Source organism: Aspergillus aculeatus (genome assembly GCF_001890905.1).
Source record: "Aspergillus aculeatus ATCC 16872 unplaced genomic scaffold ASPACscaffold_4, whole genome shotgun sequence".
Lineage (NCBI taxonomy): Eukaryota > Fungi > Ascomycota > Eurotiomycetes > Eurotiales > Aspergillaceae > Aspergillus > Aspergillus aculeatus.
This window is the reverse complement of record NW_017962979.1, coordinates 1,137,369-1,154,618: the sequence shown is the minus strand read 5'-3', so window position 1 is coordinate 1,154,618 and position 17,250 is coordinate 1,137,369. Positions and strand designations below refer to the sequence as shown.

The window sequence follows — 17,250 nt, the reverse complement described above, 5'->3', positions numbered from 1 at the left end:
TGATTTGGTCAGATCTCACCGCTTCCTGCTTTGAGTGTTGCTTCAAAAGTATCAACGTCGTGCAGACCTCTTTAAACCTGGAAACTGTACCAGAGGAAGGATAACCCGTGGCTGTGGCAGTATAACAGAGTCTCACCGCCTACTGTTCTTAGTATTACTTCAAAAGATAGTATTAGTGTCGTACAGACTCTTGGAACTGGAAACTGTACTAAACGCGTGTTGGAAGGATGACTTGACCGCCAGAATCACCGCCTGCGCAGCAGAACGCTCGAGACCTCGCAACGCTGATGCCCCATTTTCACAGTGAACAGCCCCAGAAAAGTCCATTGGAAAACTGTTCAATTTAGGCGGTGGCAGAAAGGCCGTTAAAGCGGCAGCCACGCAGCGAGCAATCGCTCCTTTGGCCGTACTACCATGTAGTTCCAGGGCTGGATGCAGCAGAACGTTCGCGACCCTGCAACACTGATGTCAAGAAAAAAATGCCAGGACAGCTGCGCTATGAGCTTGCTATCATTGCAGTCGATGAAGACTTCGAACTCATAAAAACATCAGCTACATTCATTTCCGAGTTCTAATCTTAATATCTGGCACTGAATGTATAGAAGCCTCTGGATATCAACAGTGTGCTTACAAAATTCCTGCCTTTCTTAGAGCAGAGTATATCCCAGCGCTTTATCTCGACTTCGATCTCACTTCTTCTTAGTGAAAAATTGCTACACCGTCTCTGCCCTCAATCTTTCATTTGAGGACCCGCTCTATCAAAGATACTAACTAAACCGTGGACTATCACTGCCACTGCTCACAGATTTCAGGCGCTTGACGCGGGGACGCTCTTCACCCAGGCTTGGGTACAGCAGCGCGTAGTCACTTCTGCGCCGTGTGAGGCCAGAGGCGGCACTGTCGCTACTGGCCGAGCTCTGGTCGTCACTCAGAGAGGGCATACGAGCCATCGTACCAGGACCCTCGCTAGGATCCTCGTTCGGCTTCTCATCCACTGACATCGGACTTGACAAGTTGCGCGAATCGCCCTCCAGCTCCCGTCTGGCCATCTCCATGAAGTACTCCCTCCACTCTTTCGCAAAGTCCCTAGCGTTCCGCACCGCCGCCACAGCCTTCCGGAACTGTCCCACTCCACGATCCAAGCGACTCCGATAGAGGTCCGTCAGCTGATAATCCGCCTCTCTGGATCCATCCTCGGCCTCGATCATATGCACCGCGTAGATCCTGACCGACGATTCGGACACCACCACGACAATGGAATACGTGACCTCGTCCAGCCACACGTCCTCCGCGCGCGCGGTGTGGAAGCGCAGCTTGTGCACCGCGCGCGCCCCCAGGGCCCCGTAGTGCATCGCCTGCAGCTCCGCGGCGGCGTCATGGTCCTCGTCGTCGATCTGCAGCTGCACGAAGAAGTTGGGCACCACGCCGTACGCGTCCGTCGCCGGCAGGATGTAGCTCTTCAGGTCGTTGGCGAGGCGGCCGCCCTCGTCGAGGGCGTAGAAGTCGCCGCAGTCGAAGTAGCTCGGCTGCGCCAGGAACATCCCCTCCACCAGCGGGTCCAGGCCGGTGATCGGCTCGCTCTCATAGGTGAGGACCGTCTCGGACGCCGCGCCCAGCAGGATGTCGAGCGCGTCGTTGAACTTGGCGCGCTGCTTCTCGAAATTCCGGCACGCTTTGAGCCAGACCTTCTGGTCATTGGGGTCCAGTCGTTTCACGGATTCGCGAGGTTTCCGGAGTCGTTCCCGCAGGGTGACGATGTTGCGCGGGAGATTTTGGCTGGATGAGCGAACCGCGATGCCGTGCAGCTTGAGGAAGTTGCGGCAGTTGCCGTCGTAGAAGGAGGCCGAGTTGCAGGCTTCTGCCGAGGCGGACCAGCCGAACTAATTTCATCGTTCCGTTAGTATAAGGTATTGTGTTTCAGGAAGGTTGTGAACGAGAACTCAGCATACACTTTCAATTTCACATAAATCTGGCCCACCACCTTTGGCAAACTCCTTCAGACTGCGTAACTTGTGTGGTAACTGCAGTCTTCTGCGACTCGCCTTGGTTTGCTTCGCCTTTCTCTGTTTCTCTTCTTGCTCCCGCTCTTCAGCAATGGCCTTCTCGCGTTTGCGGAACTCTATGATGGCCCGGTGGCTCAGGTAGATGTAGGGAAGATCGGCCCAGTACTTGGGGTCGATTTCGTACATCTCGTCGAAGCTGTCCGAGTGCGCAGCCGGCGTGGAACTGCCTGTGCTCTGTTCGATAATGCAAGGCATCCGGTCTCTGCCCGCGGTGCCGAAGTGCGCTTCGCCTATGATATTCAGTATGAAGCTCCCTATGTTGAAGAATGTGCGCAAGATGCTGTATGGTTGTAGCATGGAGATGAGTGGTATCAATTGTTGTTTCACTAAAGATTGGGATCGCTTCTATGAATTGTTGTTTTGTTGAAGATTGAGAGATCGCTTTACATGATTGATTTTCTAATGCTTTTGTTTGAACAGAAGACATAATCTCAAGCGAATGCCCCTTGTGTACTTGCATTATGGCATGATTCTGTCTGCATTATAAGGAGGGTGAACAAAGAGCAGTTGTATCAGATTGTGTGCAGCGGAGGAGGACAAAGACACTGTTGCTTTGTGAAAGAACTCACCCTTCAACGGAGCCCTCAGGGGTATAACAATGCTACTTTCATCCCTAGAGAAGCACAATCGCGACTGCTCCTTTCATGGAGTGGTTGTAATTAGATCCAAATCAGACAAAGCATGATACCCACTGCACCTCCAACGCAGCATCCGCGATACCTCAAAGCCCATGACCACCCAAAATGACTCTACTCGGAATCACCCTACGCAACAAAGAACGCTCATACCTAATCCACAGCAACCTTCACTCTCACTTATCATCATCACCATGTCCACCATATTCCCAGCATACTATCCAGAAAATCCTCATGCCGACCGAGCAACTCGTAAGCCCTTCACCTAGAGCTACCCTGACATTGCAAAACCAGCGATAGCAACAACACTGACTAACCACCACGCCAGAACATCACCGTCGCAGATCGCTTCAAACTCCTCAACTACCTAGGAGGAGGCGGCTACGGCGAAGTCTTCCTCGGTACGCTCATCCTATCCCATCCCATCCCAACCTCAACCCCCGCTTACCTTCACACTAACACCCTTCAGCCCAAGACCTCCAAACCAAAACAACAGTGGCCCTCAAACTCGAACATCTCAGCACGCGCGACACCCTCGAGCAAGAACACACGATCTACACGGCGATCAAAGGCCCCGGCATCCCGAAAGTCTACTTCTACCACCCGGGCATCGACGACTACCGCTTACTAGCCATCGAACTCCTCGGCCCCACCCTCGAAGATCTCTTCAATTACTGCCACCGCGAGTTCTCCCTCAAGACCGTGCTGATGATCGCGGACCAGCTGCTGCTGCGCATGCAGCACATCCACGCCGCGGGGTACATCCACCAGGACATCAAGCCCGAGAACCTGCTGATGGGGCGCGGCCGGAAGGGCAACACGCTGTACATCAACGACTTCGGGCTGGCGCGGAAGAAGTTCGTGAGTCGGCGGAACGTCAAGTGGTATCGCGGGAAGTTGGAGAAGGATGTCGTCGGCACGGTGTTTTATGCGAGTCGCGCGGCGCATTCGAGGCATTGTATGTTCTTCCCTCCTTTGTTGGTAGGTTTTGAGGTTGATGTGAGAGGAGAGGGGGGTTGACGGTTTTGGGTTTTGATTGCTGGGTCGGGGCTAACGTGAGCGATGGCGGCAGATCAAACCTACCGCGACGATATGGAATGTGTCGGGTACACACTCGTCGAGTTCCTGAAGGGCGAACTCCCCTGGGATTATCTGGGCCATTCGAAGCATCGACCTATCGGGGAAGCGAAGAGTCGGATCACGGTACAGGAGCTGTGTCGCGGCTTGCCGGAGGAGTTTGAGTGGTATTTTCACCATGTGAATGGGTTGCGGTATAATGAGTTGCCTGACTATGAGTTGTTACGGGGCTGGTTTCGGAAGTTGTTTGCGCGGCGGCGGTTTGAGTGGGATAATGTGTTCGATTGGACGGAGAAGAGGTTTTATGAGTTGAGGGCGGAGCACGAAGGTAAGGAGGAAGAGGATGATGATGATGACGACGATTATGTAGATTGATTCATGGGTTTTATTGTATGAAGTGAAATTGTATGTAGTGGTGTATCATGTCTCGTTTAGCATGCATTATTATGGCCGGAACATGATAGCTGGCCTTTTAAAGAAACAAGAAACAAGAAACTTGGAAAGTTGTTGGGTTCGACGATTCAGGGGGAAGAATGTGCAAGGGTACTGGGGATACGAGTTCCAGCAAGTCATCAAGCGCCATGCGAGATAAGATTTGACTGACATGTAAGGAGTAAACAACCTTCATTCGCATGCGCTAGCACAGTCCTGGCCGGCAGGCAGGTCGCGGTCCTGACTTGAAGAATGTTGAATCTGAGTGAGGACCGATGTGCAAACGAACCAGTCGAAATGTCAACATGGATACACCGGGGTCCAACATCTGACAGATCACTGACATAAAATAGAGTAGATAATCGAGTTTACAGGGGAATGTCCTCGCCCATCCCTAGTCTGGCATGCATGAGATGCATCATATGCGGGACCTTGCAGCATATCATGCAAGGCTCCCGACTGCTGGGATTTCCCCTTTTTCCATGTCGATCGTAAATCGTATATCCTACCTGCAGAGCTCACCCCGACACGACTAAACAAAGATATTTCTTCCTCAATACAGGCACAACATGAACAGCTCGATGTCTAGCGGTATAGGCCCGGCGCCATCGAATGATACCTGCCTCTCGGGGCAGCAAGCGGCCTGGCTCGCCTCTTCACCCACCTGCAATGATGGCTTTTACTGTGCGATGCCCTACAACCTGATTCAGTTTGGTGGCAAACCAAAGCTCACGATTCGTGTACAGGCCAATCGAGCGAGGGCGACCTCCCACCAGAGCGCTGTAACCCGACGTTCGAGTGCCACCTCAGAAGACTCCAAGAAGGGTGGAATTTCTGCGACAAGCCACAGGGCACGCTCGAGCCCGTGATATGCCCCGAGGGCAATTATTGCGCGCCCGGGGGAGCGCCGCCCGTGCCCTGTCCGCAAGGCTCCTTCTGCCCTGTGGGGACTGCCAACCCCATCAAGTGCAGGGCCCTCTCCCTTTGTCCGGAAGGAAGCTCACATCAGCGTGATCTGGTGGGTATACTCTTGTGTATTCTGCTGGACATCGTGGTGGTTCTGGTCTGGATGCGGCGCTTCTCTCTGTCATCCGACTTGACGAGACTATGGTCGTGGTCGAGGCTTTCAAAATGGAATGGGCGCGAAGATAAAGTAGGTAAAGTTGAGGAGCCGCAGGAGGAAAGGGGAGAAGAGGAACAAGGTGTGTCGAGACTGTTGAGCTTTCCCTTTCTGTCAGTGGACGATGCTGCAGCGCAGCCGCTGGAAATTACCTTTGCGGATTTGAGCTTCAGAATCCGAGGCCGACCGACCGATATTCTAGCTGGTCTGCATGGATCATGCAAAGCTGGCTCGATTCTGGGGGTCATGGGCCCCTCTGGCTCAGGGAAATGTAGGTCGCGCATAGGTGTTGGGTGTGGTCGCTCGTGGGTGTTGTTGAGGCTAAGTGTTTCTTCGTAGCGAGTTTTGTCAACATTTTGGGCGGAAAGAATAAGGCTAGCACTGGCGAGATCTGTCTTAACGGTTATAAAATGAAGCCGGCAGAGTATGTGCAGATACCATGGCCCTTATCTTCTGTCCCTTGGGACTGATTGCCGTTTGACAGGCTGCGAGCGCTGATTGGATTTGTCCCTCAAGATGATCTTGTTCTTCCTGAGCTGACCGTGCGAGAGAACCTTCTTCACTCGGCACGCGTCATGCTGGGCGGGCAGCTGGGCGACCATGAAATTCAAGACTATGTTGAATCGTTGATTGCCTGTCTCGGACTTGCAAAGGTGCAGGATCAGATGGTGGGTAATGTTGCACAACGAGGATTGTCTGGGGGAGAATGCAAACGGGTGAGTATCGGCCTTGAACTCGCCGCCGCTCCCAAGGTGTTGATCCTCGACGAACCGACCTCAGGCCTTGACGCGACCGCGGCGCTGTCCTTGATGAGGTTGCTACGTTCAATCTCACGTTGCGGAATCATGGTAATCTGTGTCATTCATCAGCCCAGGGCTGAGATCTTTGCTCTTCTGGATACCCTCATGCTTCTGAATTCAGGGAGACAGGTCTATTTTGGCGAAGCCGCCACCGCTAAAGCCTACTTCATAGGCCTTGGCTATGAGTTTCCTTCCTTCTGCAATCCAGCGGATATCATCATGGATATCCTCCCTAGTCACGCGTGGGAGGATACAGATCTGCCAGCCACGGAAGGGAAATCTTGCATGCCAGTAACAGGCATTTCTGACGCTGACGCGGGCGGAGCATCCGACACTCCACAACAAGTCCCTGATATTCTCCTCTCCATTCGGCAGCGAAAGGCCTCGTGGGCGCGACAAGTCTGGCTCTCGTTCTGCCGCGGAACAGTGCAACAGACCCGACAGACTGCAAGTTTCTGCTTGGAGATTGTATCGGGCTCCCTCATCGGGGTCATGATCGGCTTGACGGTCTTCGAATATCACGGCCACATCTTCCAAGGGATCTATCACCCTCCGTTTGAGTTGCTCTCCAGCGCCGTGAACTACCGCATGGTTGCCGAGCAGGGGTTGCTCTCGTGTTTGGGCATAGGTGAGTGCTCGCTGCTGCCTCCGAAGATCGAATTGAACGAGATCCGCTTACACTTGTCTCCGCACGTAGCCTGTGCAGCCGGTCCTCCAGGCGTCAAGCTGCTAGGTGAAGAGAGTATGTTCAGCCAGGTTTCCTTCATACTGCACCTGCTGACAAAACTTCCAGAGTTGATCTTCCGCCGCGAACAGCAATCCGGCCATTCCCGGAGCGCCTATTTCCTGGGCAAGAACCTCTCCGTGCTTCTGCGCATGTTCCTGTCGTCCTTGCACTACACTACCATCTATATGATACTAGCGACACCGACGATCTCCTTCGGATTTCAGCTGGCGATTGACTTTCTATACTTTTACTGTGCGTAGTCTCCCACTTCCTCTCTGTTGCTCCCTTGAATGGATAGCTGACCGAGGACAACAGGCATGTACGGTCTCGGCTGCATCGTGGCCGCCATAACACAACGTGAAGACGGTCCCTTGGTCTGCATGTTAAGCTGCCTTGTCATCTCTGCCCTCGGAGGCTGTGCGCCCCGACTGGCCTTGGTGAAGACGTGGCATCTAGGGTGGTTCTGGTATCTTTGGCCTGCGGTGAGTCATCATTTGACTGAGTGGTCGTGTGTGTGTGCAGCTTCTGATCGCTGTATCTAGACATGGTTTTCCGAGGCGTTCTACAACGAGAACACTTCCCCGTTCGCCTATCTGTATCAACTGGACGGCGCGTCGGATTTTATAGGTTACAAGAATAACCGGATTGGATTTGATATCGGGTAAGAATCACTGCCCATTCACATAATGATTGTTATCACAGGACTGACACGCTCGTAGACTGCTTCTGTTGATTGGGACGCTGTACCGGGTGATATCTTATGGGCTTTTTGTGTCTCTTGGCTGGAGATAGAGCTATCTTCCAATACACTGGCTGTGGAGCATCCATAGCTTGCGTTGCTACAGCTCCTTGCGGGAAAGAAAAAAGCAGAACAGTGGAATATCTTACAAACTATCCAGCACCAAGGTCTGGCGCCATTGAGATAGACATGTAATATAAGAGAAGTGGAGCAATACAGACATATATACCATAAACAGCACCGAAATCAAACCAAACACCCAAGTGCCAGCGTATCACGAGGTCCAGAAAAGAAACTCATCCAAGAGATCCACGGCATTATCTCGGGACCCTTTGACCTCTTTGGGATCAGCTCCGCCCCTATATAATCATAGCATGGTTTCTACCAAGTAGCCCAGCAGGCCGATGGGGCGGTGGAAGGCGACTCCACACTGCGCTCCGGCAGCACTGCAGTTCGAATTCCGGAGGAGGCGAACATCCTGCATCAGACCTAGTCGTCGGTGGCAGGACGGTTCTACCCTCTCCAGTGCTATGGGAGAAGGACTGGTTAGAAAGTCCTGAGTGTAAAAAGGGTTTTCGTAGTACTGGAAGGAGCCCCCTGGAGGAGCTCAACAATCCCGGGCTGTATCTGGGCAGTGTGAGTTTTTATGGTGGTTTTGCCTTTTAGGGTGCTTGAGGGCATACACAGCTACGCGGTTGGTGTGGCACCCACCCTCTTCCCTGCTAACTACTCTAAGTGCCGATAATGCGGGGCCCCGCTTTTGTACAACTATGTCAAATGCCCTGACGGAAGTCTGTACTACCGCCGAAGTCTTTGAGAGGATTCTTCTCCGACTGGATCTCGAATTCTTTTGACTATGTTGATGATGGCTGCCGGAACATGACCGGCTCGCTCCCACGGCATCACCCACCCGCCGGGACCTGACGCAACCCGACCAGAAGGCGTCGTCCACCCGGAGAGAAGTCATCTGGGCGGCGCATACTCTCATCATCATCATCATGATTGCACTCCATAACCATCGCAAGCGAGCGTCTTCATTCAGAGTGCATTGCGAAGCATTTGTGCGATCTTGAGGGAAATCCCCGCCGATCGGCCCCGGCCCGGCGTACTTTTATGCAGTCTGGGGGCGCAGTCTACAGATAATCACAGTGTTGAGATTGGTTCAACCAGTCCGATGGATTAGCATGACACTCTCGCTTTCGCGGACTACGGCTCGTCCAGTGCAGGGCATCATACCAGAGGTTCCTTATCTTGAAGAAGGGTGGATCGAACGAGGGTGGAATAAGTTGGCGGAAACACCCCGATGATTCCGAGACGATGAACGGCATATGCTTCTTGAGCATAATAGTTACGTCGATTCCTACTGGGTGAAGAAGGGGAAAGATACTCCAACATCTTCTCGCTTAGGATGATTTATAAAGCAGACCGAAGGGCTGCGATGAATTCCAGTAACAAGGTTTTGCTCTCTATGTAGAAGTGTTTTGGCAGAACTTTGACTATTTCAGGACAAACAGGCTTTTTTTGTGAGCATTTACATTGATCTAATATAGAATTTCTCGTAAAATATCATTTTTCTGGTCTTTTCTTCTTACGTTAGAAAAGGAGAAAAAGAGTAAGCAACATGTGCGCTAGAAGCTACGCGCTATGGGAGCACTGACATCCCTTACAGGCCTCCCCCTCATCCTCCTCCTCCTTCTTCACCTCCTTCTCCTCATCCTCCTTCTTCTCCTCGCCTTCAGGCCCAAAGCGCCCCAGGCTTAGCAATCTCACACACTCCAATAAGTCCAATTGAAAACCGACCAATCGAAGACCGGCCTTCGTATCGGACTCACCCTCACCCTTCCCCTGCGACACGTCACGTTGAGGACCTCCCGCGCGCACAGAGCGAATGAACTCCAGGAAAACTGTCGGGGGCATCCTCACGAAGGGCTGCACGTGCGGCGGGAACTCGTGAAACTCGTTGCGGCCTTGGTACACGAAGCGCCGGGCCGGCCCGTTGCCGTCCGCAGTCAAAGATTCGATGTACAGTCGAAAGTGAGACCCGGCGCAGATCATCCCACCGATCGGCTGGTCGCGACACTCGAGGTGCTCGTCCTGGCGCTTGCTCTTCCACTGCTCTTGGAGCAGCTGGAGGGCCGGCGCCCAGTCATCGGCCTCGAATCGGGGGTCTTGGGTCCGGAGCACCACGAGGTTGAGATGGTCGCCGCTCATGGTTTGGATCTCGACTTCCCCGTGCGGGGTGGTCTGGGTGATTGTTGGTTCGACGCGGGTCATCTTGGGATGTTGTCGTGTAAGAAACGCTGTTGCAACGCTTGGTAAGTAAAGGTTTGGGTGAGTGGGTGTTCGTGGTGGTGGAGATGATGATTTCAATTGAGGTCGGGGTTCATGGTCCTATTTATAGATCTGTGCTTGGGGTGGAATGATTTCTTCTTTCTGTGCTCCAGTGTTTGTATCTGTGGGTTGAAAGGAATCATATAAAGAGCCCTAGAGTCAAATGCCTGCTTATGGGAGAGTTGCTATAGAATGTAATCAAAGAAGCAATGGTTCGTATAAAGAATGGCATGGATGTGTATTCGTTAATCTTTACAGACGCTTTCGGACTTGGGACCAATTTGAAAGGAGTAGCTTGCCTTTGGAGGGCTTCTCGGCCAAAGGCCAAGTGCGCTTTCCTTTCATACCCCCTCGACTTCCCGGTGTCGGGACTTGAGATTGCCGGAGAATGACAATGCGCTTTACTGTGTGTATATCAGCGAAAAGGATCATTGTGAAACTAGCCAGTCTTTTTATAGCTACCAGCCGGCAAGCAAGTAAAGCACTTGACCGGTCTAATTAAGTTACTAGCTACCGAGCAAGTAAGGCAGTCGTCTGGCATTGGTATCCACAGGACTGAATTACAGCAGCCAACAAGGTCTGCATTGCTGACCGGTGCTACAGTTGGGGAATCATGATCCCGAGATTGAGAGATGTATTCAAATATGTGCTATAAGATATACAATGTCTTTTGGACATCTGTAACTTATAGCGTGAGGCTACAGTATGGGTCACTCAAGATCTACTCAGTGAGGTCATGTACAATTGTCAGTGGAGTCTTGATTAATAATTTTAGATCTGCCGGTTTTATTCCATTCTGTGAGTCTTATTTGCTAAAGGGTCTCAGATCATTCCGGTAAGCCCACATATTCATGGACTTCACAGCTCAGACCTGAGAATGACAAGATGGGGGAGACAGGCAGCAATAATTCCCTCTTTCCGCCGGCGCCCCTCCCTACACTCTTAAGCAACTATAAGCCAACAGCTATAGCAAAGATCTTCATCCTAGCTCTTTGAAATCTCGCTTCCATCGGTTCTCAATCTAAACTTTCCTCAGCTCAACGCGAGTGCTACCTTGAGGCAGCTCCGCTTTCACACGACCCCATTCATCAACAGTAGTCTGAACCGGAAAAGACGCCACATAGGTCAGTGGCCGTGTGTGAGCACCGCCGACGGTCTGGCAGGAGGTATCGCAGACGGTCCGGCAGGAGGCAGCGCAGACGGCTTTGCAGATTCTAGGTAGCTCGCCCGTTAGCCCTCACGCATACTTCAGTTCGTATGAATCTCGCCTCGTCATAAGCTTAATACTTACGGAGGGGAATCGAGTAAAAGCCAGGAGGCCGTCCACAGCATAAGCAAAGACGCTATTAACGGCAAAAAGACGATCAGCGCCAGCTCCCGAGCAGCGCTGTTGTCGTGACACATGATGGATAGAAGATTCTCGTTAGGAATAAGGAATCTAGAGACGGACAAAAAGTGCTGTTTATTGATCCCAAATATTGATAGGTCTTTGTAGTGCGTGGTGGGAAGGAAAGACGATAGTGTGTTGGAAAAGACCCTTTCCTAGATCAGATGCAGCTCCAGTCATTCCAGATGACGATAGACTAACATTAGTTAGGTTGTCTTATGACTAAACCGTCTTTTGAGTCATTGGATTACAGCAACAGGCAGGGCGGATCCTGCACAGTCGCCTGACTTACGAGGTAGTTTCACACTGAAATATCATGTCACCGAGGTCAAGAGATGTATTACCTCTATACTATACAAGATTATGCAATGTTATGGACACAACACACAACACACAACCACACAGACACAGATATGGATACACACACACAGTAGCAGGCAGATTTGGAGATAGGCTGGTTGGAGAGAAGGGACCAGGAACTGAGGAGGGCGGATCATTTTCTTGATTGCGATTCTGCGAAGCATATAATGTGCTGCCCAGTGAGCCCTGGCATGGGTCACGGGTCCACGGTGTGAGTGGCGCCTTCCGCTTTGAGCAAGCGGTGGTGGCGTCGTTATTCCTCTCCTCCCTCCTCCCTCGATTCTTCCCCTCCTCTCTCTCTACCGTGTGAGTTTCAATCAGTTCTTCTAGTTTACATGAATATACTCCTATTCATCTCACGTTAGTTTCTCGAGGATAGTCTCATCAGCGCTTCACTGTGGACTCGGGAGTCGACCTCCTGGGCGGGTTTAGTCAACCATCTGCTTGAAGACCATTGCAGTTACCCTGGCGCGATAATCGGGACGGCGATGAAATTCTTCTGTTCGGCAAGGATAATTATACTCTTTGGCATGGCAGGCCTCAGGCTAGGGAGCCGAATCTTTACTCTACTAGCAATTTATACTTGGGTTTACAACGGTGTTCATATCCACCTCTCCAGTTTAGGACACATTCGTATCTCGTCTTCACCCCGAAGCTGCTGATGTACGGATTTAGTACAGTTTGGTAGGAACACCTTAGCAATAATACGTAGACTGAAATGATATCACATTATTGAAGACGAAAAGAAGTTCCATTATCCAATAAGTCTCCTGATGTTTGAAACTTCATAAAGAGAACTCGACCTGAAGCCAGCCCCATCGCAAGCTTATTCGCCTTGCTCGCTGAGCACCATGGCCGAGCGTCGGGAGGTAGCCACAACATTCGCATTCCGTTCAGGTCTACCCAATTCTTCCCGTTCCCGTTCAAAAGCATGTATCCATCTTTCTCTTGTGACAAGGGTGTCTGTTGATCCCTCAAAGACTCAAACCGGAGACATCCAAGGTTGGTACTGAGACTCAATCCGTCCTGCGAGAATTCAAGTCCAGTGGTCTCTCTGTCAGTTCGCAATGTCTCCTGCAGGTTTCCTGTTGCCATGTTCCAGAGGCATAATGTTCCATCCACAGAGCTTGATGCCAAAAAGCATCCATCACGCGAGAAAGCCACGGATCCAACCGAGTGCGGATGGCCCTCCAGACTCTGCCGCATGATACCTGTTGCGGTGTCCCAGACCCGTACAGTAGTATCCTTTGAACCAGACACCAATGTCCGACCGTCGGATGAGAAGGCTACCGAGGTAACAAAGTCCGAATGGCTCTCCAGTCTCCGCTGTAGCATGCCTGTTGTAGTGTCCAAAAGGATCATAGTCGCATCACTGCAGCCAGATACGAGCTGCCGGCCATCTGGCGAGAAGGCTATCGGTGTCATCAGACATGGAATTCCTTCAATAGCACTGTGCAATAACCCAGTCGTTATGCTCCAGATTTGAATGCTTCCATTGTCACATCCACTCGCTAACAACAGACCATCAGTTGAGAATATCAATGATCTTATATAAGCCGGGTGGTCCTCAAAGGTACGCTGCAATATACCTGTTCTGACGTCCCAGAGTCGGACAGTCGAATCCTCCGAGCCGGATGCTAAAAGACGGCTGTTAGGCGAGAAGACAATAGCTCGTATCACGCCCAGGTGGCCTTTGAGCGTGTATCTCGGCGTTCCTATGTTTGTGTCCCAAAGTCGTACGGTCTTGTCGTTCGAGTAAGATGCCACTAGCTGGCTGTCTGGCGAGAAAACCACAGAGAAAACTGCATTTTGTGGCTTTGGAGCGTCTGCGTCGGTGCGCCTGATGCTAAGTCCCAGAGGCGGATAGTCATATCACTCGAGCAAGACGCTACCGATCGGCCGTCGGGCGAGAATACCACGGAGTTAACCCATAGAGAATGACTATCAAATGTCTGCAGTAGTGTTCCCTTTACCCTGTCCCAGACTCGCACGGCAGAATCTCGACAGCCTGCTGCTAGCAGCCGATCGTCTGGCGAAAAAGCGATCGAATTAATATCTCGGTTCCAAATCGAATGAGCTTCGAGTGTTTGCTGGAGTACACCGGTTTCCGCATTCCAAAGGCGTAAAGTGAAGTCCTCGGATCCAGATGCCAGTATTAGGCCGTCAGAAGAGAAGGCCACGCAATTAATGCTACCTGAATGACCCTTCAGAGTATGTTGCACTACGCCAGTCGCTATGCTCCAGAGCCGCACCGTTTTATCTTGGGAGCTGGATGCTATTAGTTGACTGTCAGGCGAGAAAGCTACCGAGCTGACCCAATCCAAATGGCCTTCGAGCGTCTGCAGCAGCATGCCTGTTGCCGTATCCCAGAGTCGTACTGTCTTATCGTATGAGCCAGATGCCAGTAACTGACCATTAGGTGAAAATGCTACCGAGCTAACTTCAGCGGAGTGGCCCTCGAGTGTTTGCCGTAGCGTACCTGTTGCCGTCTCCCAGACACGCACAGTATCATCAGAAGATCCAGAGACCAGCAGCAGACCATCGTTTGGCGAGAAGTCCACCGATGTGACCCCACTGGAATGACCCATCAGAGTCTGCTGCAACATCCCCGTCGCTGTTTCCCAAAGACACACAGACCAATCATCAGACCCAGATGCTATCAGCCGACCGTCAGGTGAGAAGCTCACAGAGCTCACTTTTCTCTTATGGCCCTCAATAATTCGCAATTCTGGACTCCATCCTTCCTCAACCCGTGGTAACTGGGTTATCCAATCCGGTAGTTCTGATTCATACCGCCTTCGAATCATAGACCTTTCAGGTGCGAATACCAGTCCTGAGAAATAAATTTGAAGTGGTGCCTCATCGGCTATCTGGCAGAATTTCAGAACAAAACGCTTCGCATCATAAACGAAATCGGACAAGACGGCAGCATCATCGCTCTATATATATCAGCTCATATTTGATAGGCTCACCCCAATATTACTTACTACTGTCACAATCCGATGAAGGAGGTCCAGCATAATCACAACCTCTGAGATTAGGCCTAGTAAAGCCATTGATTCCACCCATTGCAGAAAAAGCTCCTGGAGGAAGATCTGTACTTCCCCTGTCATAGATGATATGTCATTGCTTTTCTCAATATGGTGTATCCAGTAGCGACAAGAGTATCGTAGCTCAGGTGGTAGACACTGGAGGATATGTGCAGGGTCGATATCTACCCTTAGCATTCCAGGGCATTGCAGATTACAAATGTCTCTGCGTAGGTGACATCGCATAGTTCGGAGACAATGCTTTGTAATATCTTGATGCTTTCTTGACTCGTCCACGTGAAACTTGGAGCCAGACTGGACCAAGAAATCTCGAAATGATAGATGTAGAATCCTGATAGCTAGATCTTGGTTATCGGGAACACTCAGAACTGATCGAAAGAACTTCAATCGATGCCTGATTCTTTCCACTTCCCAGCCAATAAAAGCAGATAACGCCTTCGTGGAAAGTGGAGTAGCAAGTAGGATGATAATACCGACTATTTTATGAAACTCCTCTAGAAGCTGCTGCTGCTCCAGCTCGTCATTCTCTTGCTCGTTCAGTAATTGGGTCAAGATTGGATCGTATGTCTTATCCATTTTCGAAACATATTTCCCTTTGTTCTTGAGGAGTTCTGCCAGGCGTGATTGAGGATCCCATGATGAATTCTCAATATACAAGCATACAGTCGCAGCCGCAATGAAGAGTGGAACAGAAAGCATGACTATATCATGGATCACATCGTCTCCTGGCCAGCCATCAGGAATGCTTCTGTCCTTTCGGATTTTCGTAAAACGATGTCGCAGAAATAAGCGTATATCACGCTCCGTTACTGCCTCGGGAATATCGTGAAGGGCTAAATCCTGATATTCGTGACGTGCGATCTCTGAGAAGCCCAGGCTCATTGGTAACTCGGGCCTGCTTGTCAAGAAAACTCGCAGGCGAACCATTTTTGATTTTTTCAAAAGAGGAAGTAAGCCAATTATAGTGCGTATATCCCGGTCATGTTCGCATTCATCCAGAGCATCGATGACCATTACTATAAATTGTGGCTGTCGACTTAACTGATCGAGGCTGAGAAGTGGTTGAAGGAGAAGTTTGTCAAACTGCTCCCTGATTGATTTCGTTGCTATGTCGGGATCGTTATGAATCGCCTTCTGCACCTCGTCTTTCAACTCTGGAACTTTCAAAAAGAGTTGCCTTGCTAATGTCGGAAAGAATTTTCTCGCATTACCTCGATCTCCTTCGCCTCTCTTGAAGAAGAAACTAGCGCCGAGATGATTACTGTCCTTGAGGGACATTGCCACCGTCCGCGAGATCGTGGATTTTCCAGTCCCTGCCATTCCTTTCAACCAGAAAATGGACCTTCCATGGGAGGACAACAAAGCCCAATCCAGGATCTGCTGAAGGAGTTCGGTCCTGGTGCCATGGAGACAGTGGGCTTCGTTTCTATTAGAGAACGACTCGAAGCTGGCCTCTGTTGCGCTTTTTAACTTTGTAAGAACCATGTCCTCGTTAAGATGGTAGGAAGTCTGGGCAACGCCGACCATAAGAGAACTATGTAATTTCAGTCAACAGAAAGAGTCATTGAAGGCGATAGATATAACGCACGTTTGATCTACTTGTAGGCACAAGAGGAACGAAGACTTATATCTTTCAAGGCTCTGTGTCATATTGTTCACTTCGGTGCGCTTTAGGGGCCATTTCAATGCTCTTAATCCAAATTTCCTCATCAGATTACCTGCGCTCCTTGGATCAATTTTGGCTTCTAACGATCGGAGGTCAGAAAGGCATTCTGTAATCGTTTTCGCTAGGTGTGAGGAGGTAGGTAAGGCCTTTCCATCCCGACTGTGGAGATATACTAGAAGATCATGAAGAGTTCCTTGAAGACTTTTAATTGCCTCTTGTAGAGAAAATATTTCGTTCCGCGCATTCTTGACTTCTTGAACATAGCCCGCACAAATCCTCACGAGGCTTCCCGTTAATTGAATAACGGCGATAACACTCGCCGCCGATGATAATCCATCCATTTGGAATGAAACAGCAGGAAACACCAATCCGGGCGTGAACGGATGGAGACAGTACGGTGAGAATGTAAATTCGGGTGTCCAGGTTGGAAATCCACAGGAGATAGTAGAGTAGAAATTAGATGCGGGGTAGGAGGGGTGGTTCAGGCCATAGGAGCTTTGCCGAAAACAGCAGCCTTGGTCAGGATTACTGTACCTGCGGCCATGCGACGGTTTGCAAGTATACGGATAGGTCTCGTTGGGCTTGCTGCCCCTCTGCATTACTTTCCTGTCCTGGTCTGAGGGGAGACTTGGGACAGTCAGATTCCTTTTCGGTGGAGATTGTGGTTTCTTACTACCTTCATGATATGTTGCACCCGTATACATGCATGCTCGTTCAGGAAGCAGGAAACTTGATAGCTCTTGATTAACGGATGCAATGAACCTTTCAGTTGACAGTCAGAATCGTGTAAATAAGCTCATACGTATAGGAGCTCGCCCATCAACCGTCCGAAAGAATGTCCTTCTACATGCAAACAGCCACTC

The 17,250-nt window shown here is 50.7% G+C and overlaps 5 protein-coding genes across 5 annotated transcripts; 2 read left to right on the top strand and 3 right to left on the bottom strand.

Annotated features, from left to right (window-relative positions):
• Positions 1 to 2,932: 2,932 nt before the first annotated feature.
• On the top strand, positions 2,933 to 4,150 carry ASPACDRAFT_41036 (uncharacterized protein; the record flags this gene model as incomplete). Its single annotated transcript, XM_020200872.1, has 4 exons — positions 2,933 to 2,950; positions 3,027 to 3,099; positions 3,168 to 3,656; positions 3,771 to 4,150. The coding sequence occupies 4 exons, from the start codon at positions 2,933 to 2,935 to the stop codon at positions 4,148 to 4,150; spliced, it is 960 nt and encodes a 319-aa protein (XP_020058557.1).
• A 588-nt stretch (positions 4,151 to 4,738) lies between these two features.
• ASPACDRAFT_1854203 (uncharacterized protein) lies at positions 4,739 to 7,646 on the top strand (the record flags this gene model as incomplete). Its single annotated transcript, XM_020197371.1, has 8 exons — positions 4,739 to 4,891; positions 4,954 to 5,598; positions 5,667 to 5,751; positions 5,812 to 6,869; positions 6,921 to 7,106; positions 7,170 to 7,336; positions 7,397 to 7,515; positions 7,574 to 7,646. The coding sequence occupies exons 1-8, from the start codon at positions 4,777 to 4,779 to the stop codon at positions 7,644 to 7,646; spliced, it is 2,448 nt and encodes an 815-aa protein (XP_020058556.1). The 5' UTR covers positions 4,739 to 4,776.
• A 1,570-nt stretch (positions 7,647 to 9,216) lies between these two features.
• On the bottom strand, positions 9,217 to 9,950 carry ASPACDRAFT_114927 (uncharacterized protein). The gene has a single exon (XM_020195855.1). It carries the CDS (start codon positions 9,865 to 9,867, stop codon positions 9,229 to 9,231), a length of 639 nt encoding a protein of 212 aa, XP_020058555.1. The 5' UTR covers positions 9,868 to 9,950; the 3' UTR covers positions 9,217 to 9,228.
• Positions 9,951 to 10,761: 811 nt separating this feature from the next.
• ASPACDRAFT_114926 (uncharacterized protein) lies at positions 10,762 to 11,429 on the bottom strand. The gene is made up of 2 exons (XM_020195854.1): positions 11,216 to 11,429; positions 10,762 to 11,138 (listed from the first exon to the last, which is right to left on the bottom strand). Exons 1-2 carry the CDS (start codon positions 11,326 to 11,328, stop codon positions 10,946 to 10,948), a joined length of 306 nt encoding a protein of 101 aa, XP_020058554.1. The 5' UTR covers positions 11,329 to 11,429; the 3' UTR covers positions 10,762 to 10,945.
• Positions 11,430 to 13,643: 2,214 nt separating this feature from the next.
• Positions 13,644 to 16,728, bottom strand: ASPACDRAFT_1879572 (WD40 repeat domain-containing protein; the record flags this gene model as incomplete). The annotated part of the gene is made up of 9 exons (XM_020198170.1): positions 13,644 to 14,099; positions 14,151 to 14,610; positions 14,659 to 14,926; positions 14,990 to 15,246; positions 15,385 to 15,609; positions 15,646 to 15,875; positions 15,933 to 16,255; positions 16,310 to 16,559; positions 16,590 to 16,728. Coding segments are annotated over 9 exons (2,607 nt in total), but the record flags the coding sequence as incomplete, so codon positions are not given.
• Between the last annotated feature and the right edge of the window lie 522 nt (positions 16,729 to 17,250).

Bases quoted from the DNA above. Each gene is read 5' to 3' on its own strand.
- ASPACDRAFT_114927 (XM_020195855.1), bottom strand. From the start codon at position 9,867: ATGACCCGCGTCGAACCAACAATCACCCAGACCACCCCGCACGGGGAA.
- ASPACDRAFT_114926 (XM_020195854.1), bottom strand. From the start codon at position 11,328: ATGTGTCACGACAACAGCGCTGCTCGGGAGCTGGCGCTGATCGTCTTT. The intron at 11,139-11,215 runs GTAAGTATTAAG...CGAGCTACCTAG, and splicing joins CTTTTACTCGATTCCCCTCC to AATCTGCAAAGCCGTCTGCG.